The sequence below is a fragment of the Nothobranchius furzeri genome, chromosome 11 (genome assembly GCF_043380555.1).
Source record: "Nothobranchius furzeri strain GRZ-AD chromosome 11, NfurGRZ-RIMD1, whole genome shotgun sequence".
NCBI lineage: Eukaryota > Metazoa > Chordata > Actinopteri > Cyprinodontiformes > Nothobranchiidae > Nothobranchius > Nothobranchius furzeri.
Genome location: NC_091751.1, coordinates 51,900,846 through 51,911,588, shown reverse-complemented (window position 1 = coordinate 51,911,588; position 10,743 = coordinate 51,900,846). Strand labels below are relative to the sequence as shown.

The 10,743-nt window shown below is 41.8% G+C and overlaps 2 protein-coding genes across 2 annotated transcripts in view; both read right to left on the bottom strand.

Annotated features, from left to right (window-relative positions):
* Positions 1 to 388: 388 nt before the first annotated feature.
* Positions 389 to 5,024, bottom strand: LOC107383927 (tubulin beta-2A chain). The gene is made up of 4 exons (XM_054740688.2): positions 4,830 to 5,024; positions 4,432 to 4,540; positions 3,506 to 3,616; positions 389 to 1,679 (listed from the first exon to the last, which is right to left on the bottom strand). Exons 1-4 carry the CDS (start codon positions 4,884 to 4,886, stop codon positions 595 to 597), a joined length of 1,362 nt encoding a protein of 453 aa, XP_054596663.1. The 5' UTR covers positions 4,887 to 5,024; the 3' UTR covers positions 389 to 594.
* Positions 5,025 to 8,709: 3,685 nt separating this feature from the next.
* The window catches only part of LOC107383925 (solute carrier family 22 member 23), a 42,510-nt gene continuing 40,476 nt past the window's right edge, over positions 8,710 to 10,743 (bottom strand). The window contains exon 10 of the mRNA XM_015956825.3: positions 8,710 to 10,734. Coding sequence (XP_015812311.3) covers positions 9,261 to 10,734 — 1,474 coding nt within the window. The 3' untranslated portion in view covers positions 8,710 to 9,260. The remainder of the gene's footprint in view (positions 10,735 to 10,743) is intronic.

Here is a 10,743-nt window from a genome sequence, read left to right as displayed (position 1 = left end):
CTTGCTGGAACAGTGGCATCAGTCAACAGTCACCAAAGAAAAGTCCATCAACATTCAGCAGACCATAAAGGTGATCTGAAAGTTAAATAAACAGCATGATGATGTGTCCTTTTTCAACAGTTGAATCAAAACACAAAAGAAATGTTGGTCCCATAACATTAAATGACTTTAAAGTTTGATTCTTTGACCATGTTATTTAGTTCTAATATTTCATTTAAAAAAGAAACTTGACATGAAGCCTAATTTTTGTAATTTTAATTGAATTTACAAATCATGGAGGCACGGTGAAGCAAATTCTACAAAACCTTTTATAAGAACAAGCCTTTCTGTACTTTTTCTGATACGAGCAAAGCACGACTGAGAAACAAAATGAAATAGCTCTTGCATATTTCAGGTTTTAACACCCTTTATTAGCTTTGTCAGTTAAAGCAATGGTTAAGAGCAGCATTATTTAAGCTAAACAACAAAATGTCACCAGGATGTGCATGTTTCATTGAATTTCTGGATTGCTAGCTTACTTCACATCGTCTCACTGGCCTTTCCTAGAAATTAGATACTCTAAAATTAGTTTAATGTTACGTCTATGTTTTATAATCAGTGGCGGACATCATGTCGAACGTCCTCTTCATCTTCCATTTCATCCTCTTCGTATTCTCCTATTTCATCCGCTGTTGCATCCTGGTACTGTTGGTACTCAGAGACCAGGTCATTCATGTTGCTTTCAGCCTCGGTGAACTCCATCTCATCCATCCCCTCTCCAGTGTACCAGTGGAGAAAGGCCTTGCGGCGAAACATGGCGGTGAACTGCTCAGATATTCTCCTGAACAGTTCTTGGATTGCCGTGCTGTTCCCGATGAAGGTGGCAGACATCTTTAAGCCTCGCGGTGGGATGTCACAGACGGCGGTCTTGACGTTGTTGGGAATCCATTCCACAAAGTAGCTACTGTTCTTGTTCTGAACGCTCAGCATCTGCTCGTCCACTTCCTTCATTGACATGCGGCCACGAAAGATGGCCGCCACCGTGAGGTAGCGTCCGTGGCGGGGGTCGCATGCTGCCATCATGTTCTTGGCGTCAAACATTTGCTGTGTGAGCTCTGGAACAGAGAGGGCACGATACTGCTGGCTGCCCCTGCTTGTAAGAGGAGCAAAGCCCGGCATGAAGAAATGCAAGCGAGGGAAGGGAACCATGTTGACAGCCAGCTTACGGAGATCAGCGTTGAGCTGGCCAGGGAAGCGGAGGCAGGTGGTCACCCCACTCATGGTGGCCGACACCAGGTGGTTGAGGTCTCCGTAGGTTGGTGTGGTTAGCTTCAGCGTGCGGAAGCAGATATCATACAGGGCCTCATTGTCAATACTGAAGGTCTCATCTGTGTTTTCTACCAGCTGGTGGACGGAGAGGGTGGCATTGTACGGCTCCACCACAGTGTCTGAGACTTTGGGTGAGGGCATGACGCTAAAGGTGTTCATAATGCGATCGGGATACTCCTCACGAATCTTGCTGATGAGCAACGTGCCCATCCCTGAACCTGTGCCTCCACCCAAGGAGTGGGTGAGCTGGAAACCCTGAAGGCAGTCACAGTTCTCAGACTCCTTTCTCACGACATCCAGGACTGAGTCCACTAGCTCGGCTCCCTCTGTGTAGTGCCCCTTGGCCCAGTTATTTCCTGCCCCGCTTTGACCTGCAAAAGAGTTTGACCAAATGGATTTAGGAGGCTTTAAAGGAAGACAGGCTAATCAAACCCATCTTTACCGTTGAAGACATCCATAAAAGCTCAAGAGACTGTGGCATTAAATAACCAAATCTTAATCGGTAAGCATTTGCATTGCATATGTTGCAGCCACAACAAGATTCTGGTAGTCGGTATAGTAGATAATAATCATGAAAACATCTCAGAATTCACGGTGCTCTACCTAAAAAGCTCCCGTTAAAGGATGTGTTGAGACCTTTACATAGAAATAAACAAAAGTCACTAAAAGACTGACCTCGAAGAACTCTGCTGAGAAGACTAGATACTCCAGCTGAACTAGAAGTGCTTTAAAGTAAGGATTGATGAAAATCTTCAAAAGTCATCAAAAGGTACAGATGAACATAAAAAAACCAACTTTCCACATCTCTTTAATGTTGATTTCAACATGACCCTTCATCCAATAATGCCAGTCATTAGTCATTAAAATGTCTGATTCTCTAACATAAACTTGGAAGATTTTCAAAATTTTTATAGTTAAAATTAAGTAATGCTTGATGATTAAGAAGCAGAAAATAAAAGCAGCAAAAAGCAATGCAATGTGTTCTGTAATTGCCACATTGACTCCAGACCTGGATGACCAGTTTTCCTTGGGCTCAGCACTGGTATTAGAACGACCTAAACAGGTGAGGTCATATCCCCATAACATGTGGGAAAGTGCATTTATTTGGACTGTCTGTATAATTCTGCATAGTTACAGGATATAGATGCTGTGGTTGTACAAATATTTGTGTTTTAAGGATCTGATATATGATTATTGTCTGATCAAATCCATTTTTGGTATGAAATATTAACCCTCTCATTAATTTCCGGCAGGGCTCCAAATACTTACAAGCTCCCCTGGGTGTGTTGTTGAGGCCTTCTGGGGCAGCCCATCACCCTTTTGGGGGAGCCTTGCTCCCCGTGGCTCCCCCGTAATTTGAACCCTGGTTTTTGGGAGTAGCATTAGAGCTAGCTTTAACGGTTATTCAGACTGTTTGTTCAAAACATGATTTTAAAATTTGTCTTTGACTGTAATTGATCTTTGATATGATGTTCAAGTGCAAATGATCTACATAATGCTGTGTTTATCCTGTAATTGAAATGCGTTCCATTGTTGTAGCTTGTATGTCAACACAGAACAACACAGATGAAGCTAACATTATATTTAATGTTAATCCTGGGTCAAAAACATGTCCATTTGGGACTGAAGTTATGATTACAAATCGTACATTAGCATGTTACTATATGAAAACACCTTCGCTGTGTTCAAAACACAAGAAGAACAGCAAAGTCTCGTCACTGTGAGCAAAAAAATTACTTTACACATGTCATAATTTTTTATTGCTATATTTGAAAATTATTTGGCAATTGCATTATTTGCTGGTTCCGATGATTTATTACTTAATTGTTGACACCTAAAGAAATTAGGCAGAGGAACTAACTTCTTGGCCAACTTGGCTACATTTACTTTCAGCGTGTTTCTACACAAATCATACATTCATGTTTTCTGGAGGGGAGATTATATTTATTAAGGTCTCCAGGCACATCAGAGTCAGAGCTGCTGCCTGTAGACAGAGCATCCCATAATAGTGACATATTAGTTAGATGCTTCAGAAGCGGTGTATTATTACATTACAGAGATGTGTGGGGCTGTCTGGTGAATCTAAGGAACTGATTTACAGGATGTGACAGCAGCTGCTGACTTAATGCTGCATGTGCAGCCGGTTCAAGATGAGTGATTGCATTTAGATTAACCCCCCACCCCCACCCTCCCTCACCAAAGACAAAGTTGTCAGGTCTGAAGAGTTGTCCAAATGGCCCAGAGCGTACAGAATCCATGGTCCCAGGCTCCAGATCCAGCAGGATGGCACGTGGGACATATTTGCTGCCTTTACAGAAAAGAGAAGAAAAATTATGAATGCATTTATTTATTTCATTTTCTTGCATTGCATTTTAAAAGTAAATCCTGTCAAGACAGTTTATTTTTTTAATAACTTTTATCTTCTTGATTCAGTGGGGCTGTCACTTCTTGCAAGCAAATTGCTGCAGCATGCTGTGCTGCTTCTTCAGGACCAGGGGGCTTTTCAATGTGCTGATCTCTGCAGAGTGAATTCAGACAAACGTTCAGCAGTCCTCTTCACTGCTGAACTAAATGTTGCAAAACCCTAATAATCTATCTTATTTTAGGCATTTATATGCTCTTTTCCCCATGCGTTCAAAACAAACGGATCAGCATGCACGCCAAGGATAAACAAGACAGCTGTGTTTAATTTCATTGCAAGGCGTAAATGAGATGTTTGATTTGTCTAAATCCTGAATTATGAAAACCAAAAATTGCAACTTCAATCTCCAATTAGAAGCAGAACATAAAAGAAAGATGCATTTGGAACTAAACATGCCATGCACATCCAAAGATACTTGAGGAAAATTGCTTGAAGTCAGCAGAGACTGCAGATACCTGTGCTCCCTAAAGAGAGAGAGAGAGAGAGAGAGAGAGAGAGAGAGAGAGAGAGAGAGAGAGAGAGAGAGAGAGAGAGAGAGAGAGAGAGAGAGAGATTTTAGCAAGCTCATTGTCCTATTTTTACCATTTTTTAAAATATTGCTCAACTAAAATATGGAAATGTTGTATTTATCCGAGTTATGTGCAGCTAAAAGCATGCAATGATCGTGTCAACAGTGTTGGATGCAAAACAGGCTTTGTTACCTGACGCCTCATTGTAGTAGACGTTTATCCTCTCCAGCTGCAGATCACTGTCACCTTGGTAGCTGCCGGTAGGGTCAATGCCGTGTTCATCGCTTATCACCTCCCAGAACTAACATGAGACAAATATGTGTAGGATTGTCTGTTTGGGAGCGATTTAAAGAACATGCACGATCAGAAAACGATGTTGGAGCATGTGCGTCAGCTTTTGGACTCAGCTGGGGGCCACACCGCTGCAGCCGCTGGACCAGACGAACTGAACCCCACCCTTCAACACAGCTGCTTCAGCAGTTTTAAACTTTTTTTTAATGATTTTAACGACTTGACTTTGTCAACTGTTAATAAAGTCAAACACGCAGTTTTACCCCATATAAAGAATAGTAATCATAATAATAATCTACCTTCGCCCCGATCTGATTTCCACACTGTCCAGCCTGGATGTGAACGATTTCCCTCATGCTGAGCTGCAGATGCGGACTCGGTGCTTCCTTTTCTCGTTCCGTCGGTTTGTTGTTGTCTCTCTCAGATTCAGCACTTGTTTAATTTCAGTGGAGTGCCGATGAAATAGCAGGATGGACGCACTGCTGATCGGATGACGCGAAGCGCGTCGCAGCATCCGCTCCAGCCAATAGGAGCTGTCCGGTTTGATGCAGTATAGCGGAGGATCCTGCCGCATCACCCACCCACCCCTGCACCCCGTGACACCACCCTGTCCCAAACATGGAAAATTTCGCCTCTTTTTGCAGGATCGAGACTGTTCTGCACATGATCAGTACAATGTCAAACAAATCAGTCTGGATGATGACACAAGCAAATAAATACATTTTCATTAACATGTCTAAACAAAAATCATCACAAAACATGTAATCTCCACAAATAACGACGGATTTTATTTATTATTCAACAATTTTTGCAGCTTTCTGGCACAAAGTTTGTAGTCTGACTTGCCTGCATTGTTTTATTTTTGTATTTACTCAAAAATAAATTTTTGCATTTAAATATTTGCTTTTTGCCCAAATAAAAGACCAAAAACAATAAAGTATCAGAGTCTGGACATTTGTTAGCCCCTTTGTTTAATTGGTTCTGTGATAAATTCAGTGACATATGAACAAAAAACATCACTCGTCTTCACTCAATAGGTCCATCTGGTACAGCAATGAGCTGATTTTGAATATATTTGATCATTTTCTGCTCTGCTTGGTTGATAATCAGTTCTTAGCTGCAAATGCAATAATTTACAAGAAAAATACTTATTTTTCATGAGATCAAGATCTTTAATATCTCAAAAGAAAAAAAAACGGCTAAATATTCAACAGATCCCTCAGAGCCAGCTTCATCAATAAATAATGGTTTATTTTAACAACAGGTATGGCTTATATACAAGTGCAATATGCCTGTTAAAATAACAAAATGAAACCAAACAAGTGTACAATCCATGGTTGTTACATTCATTCAAATCTGCACGGCTGAGAGAAAGCAAAACCTGAAATGTGTGCAGCGTTTCTGCCTCCTCTCCAAAACTAGCTCCACCAGTCTGTGCTAGGATTTCTGATCCTTCATTTTTTTAAACCCTCAACTTGTCTTTCCCCTCCGCAAAACACAAATGTCTGTCAATCTACCCTGTCGCTGGTGGTAATGTAGCATTTATGAAAAATTTTTATATCTAAATTGAGAGCATGGATGAGATGTGGCCCCTCCAGCGCTGAAATAGCTGTGTGGCAGAAGGTGAAGTAACAGTTCTCAGAGGAGACACTAAATGTGTGCTTGGTCACAGATCTTGCACGAGGTGTTGAACAAACACAGCTTCAATGCTCACGTACACACACTGAGACAAACACTAACACTTGCAATAGCACGCTCATTTGACTGATTCCTTACGAAATCCAGCACTAACATCCTCCCTGTCACGGGATTCTGTTGCAGAAGAGAACGAGTCACTACCTTTTAGATAAACTACTAAATCCCAAATGATTTTCCCTTTTTTTATTGTTTTTCCACATAAAAACGCCAATTATAACACCTAATGATTGCTGTTCGTTGTGCTTTGATGTGCAGCAAGCTTGGGCGCAGCATTTACGTATAGCACTAAACCATTGATTATATTTAATAATAGTGGCAGTTTGTGGCACATATACAACAACCAAAAGTGAACAGTTTTATCCATTTTGCATTTGAGAAACACATGAATCCATAAAATATGCTAAAAGATGTAGCAGTGTTTTACTGTGCAGACTTAATTTTGGAGTATATTTCATCTGATTGCAGAACATTAAATGTGTTTGACACCTTAACGACACACTGATGGATGACCAGTACTCCCTGGACATATGAGTTTTATCACATTTGGAAAGACAAGATGTCATTCAGTGGTCTCTGAGTTTTATAAAGTACTAAATTATTATTACTGATGATTATTGTGAGGCTTGCTGTAAACGGTGGCTAATTCATAATCACATGTCCTTCTTTTGGCAAACATTAAACTTCAAAAGTTTCACATCTGTCAAGTAATACCTGTGTTTTAAAGTGAGGTTTGGTGGAAATGTCAGGAACGATTATCTTACCTGCTGTAGAGAGCTGCTGGAATAACCGAAATACGTTTGGATTAACAGATTAGCTCCGACTAGACTGACAAGCAAACCCATCAATGAAGATTTTCATAGCAGTTCATGGAAATTAGTGTTTTAGATCACGTTCCTAAAGGTGTGAAACCACCAGGGGAGTTGAGTGACTGTTCTAGAACAATTTATGAGCCTGGAACTTCTAACCCATGATCAGAACTGAAGAAGCATTTTGGATGAAAGGTGAAATGTCTTCAAGATGCAAGAAAATGATTTGTTTTAAACTTTTAGGGCTGTTATGCCCTGGATGAATGGTAATCTGGAAAGGTGGGAATAGCTGCTGCAGACCTGGACGCCAACAGGGCAAAGGCTAATGATAAAGCGTTTGCTTCAACTGTAATACATTTTTACGACTGAGTTTACTTTGAAGTTTTAAGGCATGTCAGTGCAATCAAGGCTAATCTACTTCTCCAAATTGAGGTTGTTGAGTTATCTACAACAGGTAAGATGATATTAGGTCATAACGTTTTCCTACAGAACACCGCTTCAAAAACAAATCTGAACCACCCCTTTAAGTCAAGTATACTGATGTCCATAAATGGACACAGGCTTTGGAAGAGAAAGTGCTTCCTTATTAAAAAATAAAAATAGAAAAAAGATACTAAGTTAATTTTTTTAAATGTCATGTATTGCAATTTTTTAAACAGATGGGATTAGGTGTGTTAGTGTGTCTGTCTAAATAAAAGCACAGACGTTAACTGTCAATGTCAGAAGATGATCTGGAAAACACTCATAATTAGGGATGATTGGAAATTGCATCAAACATTTTTGGAGTCCATGGAGTACACTTCAAAAACATTTTTTTCATGTTTTTTTTATAGTTTTGACACATTCACAAACTTTTTTTTCATGCTTTTTGTCCTCACCACACACGATAATGTGGCACCGCGACGAGGTGTCACAAATACTGTAAGAAATAGTTCTGTACAATAAGGGCACGCCATAGGAGAGTGTCAAAAATAATACTTTGAGTTTAAAAACAAAACTGAGTCCAGTTGCACAACTAGTTTACCATTTACTCTTTTTCTTTTACAATTGCATACCATAGCTTTCATTGGCTGAAACGATTGTAAAATAAACATTTTCTGCTTAAGAAATGTGCTAACAAAAGCAGTTCAGCCCACATTCATAGGAAATCAGATTGCAAAACAGCTTTTCTCTTGAATTCATTTTCCATATTAAATAATAATCTTGAGTTAGAGAATGAGAAGTTACGTCACGCCGGATTGCATGTTGGGACAGGAGTGCCTCGTTTCCATGCCGACTGGTTTTGGTGCCAGCTTAGCTCCAGTTCGGTTGGAAAATAATGGGTTGGAGGATGAAAACGGACCAATAGAGACAAATTCATTTGAAATAAACTGAAATTGTTACACAAATAAACACATTATGATCACTGACAATATTAAATGAGTTGTTTTTTTTTCTTTAGAAATAGAAACATCAGAAATTGAATTAAACCTAACTTTAGAAGCTGGAGTTTAATATTTTTATACTTACAAAAATTTGGCACAAATACCCAAAATTCAATGTGACGTGACATCAGCTTCCCGTCCTCCATGGCTTTCCCCAAAAAGATGCTTCTAATGTTTTGGCACTACATCTACGGGACGGTTTTGGTTAGGGTAGTTTTTGGTTTGAGTTTGAATAAGGAAACAAAAATCCACCAATTTGAATCGTTTATCTTCACAACAAGAAGTCCGTTTGTAACATTCAGGTGTTTTTTTTTTGTCCATTTAGATAAGGCGACATTGTTTTTGTACAAATATGAACATTTTATTGAAGCAAAAGTAGCAACGTTTCTGTATTTGACTATTTGCGATAATTTCATTCCTTCTCCAGTGCTGATGACATTTCTCAGTGATCAAAGGTAACAACTGTGATTTCCCCTTTTCTTTTAAGTCGGTGGTTTTTTTGGACGCTGGTGATTTCCAGTGACATTCCTGAAAAGTCAAACTTATCATCACAAACCAGCCGGTGGAATACGCTCACTCTCGTGGTCTCGTTTGTTGGCTAAACGGCACAAAGAGGGGAGGAAGTTGGAAGGGGCACGAGAAACACAAAGCAGCTCTCTAAGGTAAGTCTACTCGACCCCAGGTACCTGAAGTCAGAGCAGGGGAGTTCTCACCCCCGTCTCCCTTCCTCCTGTGTTACAGACGTGACTGGCGACCACCTGGTGCAACACTTAAAGCTTCATTTCTTGGCTGCAACACAGAATCATGTGGACTCTGTGCTGTTGACAGTGTTGTTTTCTGTGCTGACCGCCTCCTCGTCCCTGACGGGGAGAAATCCAGAGTCTATGGGGGAGGACACGGTGCAGTCTATTAAAGAGGCGGGAGCTGCTTCTGTCAGGCCTGAGTCAGCATTAGAACTTGAATCCAAGCCCAGAGAAACAGCTGAATCTGGCATACTGTCTGTGATGTTCAGGGACGTTGATTCTGGAGTTGATGTCTGCACAATGTCTGTGACGGGGAGAATGGGGAGAAACGCTGTCGGGGTGGAAGAGTCTGCCGAGGGCATGTTGACTGAGTCAACAGGTGGGGGAGGCGTGAGTCTTGCTGAATAATCGCCTGAACAAGGGGGAGGAGAGGGACGAGGAGATGAATCGTTATCACTGTTGGAGGCTAAATCTAAATTAGGTGGATGAGAGTCTCTATTGGAAGAAGAGCCATCAGAGTTTCCTAAAGGAGGTGGACTATCAGTCTGTGGAATGGTTGTGGGAACAGAAATGACCGAGTCTGCTACAGGAACAGGAGAGGGGACTGGGGATGGAGGAAGGCTATCATGCAAAGGTGGAGAAGGGGAGTCTGGTATGTTAGCATCTTCTGTTGGAGCTGGATGACACTTTGTGATGATCGCATGATGATCCTGCAGGTCTGGAGACTCCAGCGTGGAGCTAGGAGGTGGCTCAATGATGGGGGTTGTGCAAATCACCAAAGAAGCAGGTGCAGTTCTTGGTGTAAGAGGGGGAGAGGAGTCCAGGGAAGCAACCGGGCCTGAGTTGTTTTCACTCGTCAGGGAAGGAACTGCATCATTTATTTCAAGAGGTTTACAGTCCATCTGTGGTTCAGCTGAGTCGAGGACTGCAGAAAGTTCTTCTGCATCAGCTAGAAGAGGATCTGTGATGCATGGGGGGTGGTGTATGGGACTGGAAGACAAAATGTGCTCCTTTTTGGCAGGGATGAAGCCATCCTTACTCAGTGCTGTTGCAGAGGCCAGGGATGGAGATGAAATTGTGTGACCGTTGGGGTCTTGAGTCTCAAGGTGTTGTTCCTTCACGTGGGTGGGAGCGGACACCTCTCCAGCCATCGGAACGGTCAAATCAACAGCCGAAGAGGCGGTGGACTCCATGGTGGACGCGGCGATGTTGGCCGCCTCGTGAAGCGGCGTGTCATGGACTCTGGTGTAGTCCCTGGTGCTGTCAGACTGGGTGAGCAGCAGGCGCTTTTCTCCCGGCTTCCTCGGGTGCAGCAACGGCTGACGGGTGTAGTTTTCACCATCTGCTAACGTCTCAGGGAGAGGCTGGTAGCGCGTCTCAGGCAACAGGAGAATGCAGATGATGCAAATCAGAGTGCAGCAGGCAAAGATGATGTGGTGAAGAAAATAGCCTTTCTGATTGTGCAGCTCCATGATGGGTTCAGTGAGCATGCCGAAACCAGCGCAGGCCAGAACCAGGCCAACACCACCACCCCTAGAGTAA

What these genes read in the sequence shown, in the direction of transcription:
- LOC107383927 (XM_054740688.2), bottom strand. Translation starts at nt 4,886, where the DNA reads ATGAGGGAAATCGTTCACATCCAGGCTGGACAGTGTGGAAATCAGATC. An exon ending in GAAATCAGATCGGGGCGAAG is followed by an intron (nt 4,541 to 4,829) that starts GTAGATTATTAT and finishes GTCTCATGTTAG; the next exon opens with TTCTGGGAGGTGATAAGCGA. An exon ending in CTACTACAATGAGGCGTCAG is followed by an intron (nt 3,617 to 4,431) that starts GTAACAAAGCCT and finishes TTTTCTGTAAAG; the next exon opens with GCAGCAAATATGTCCCACGT.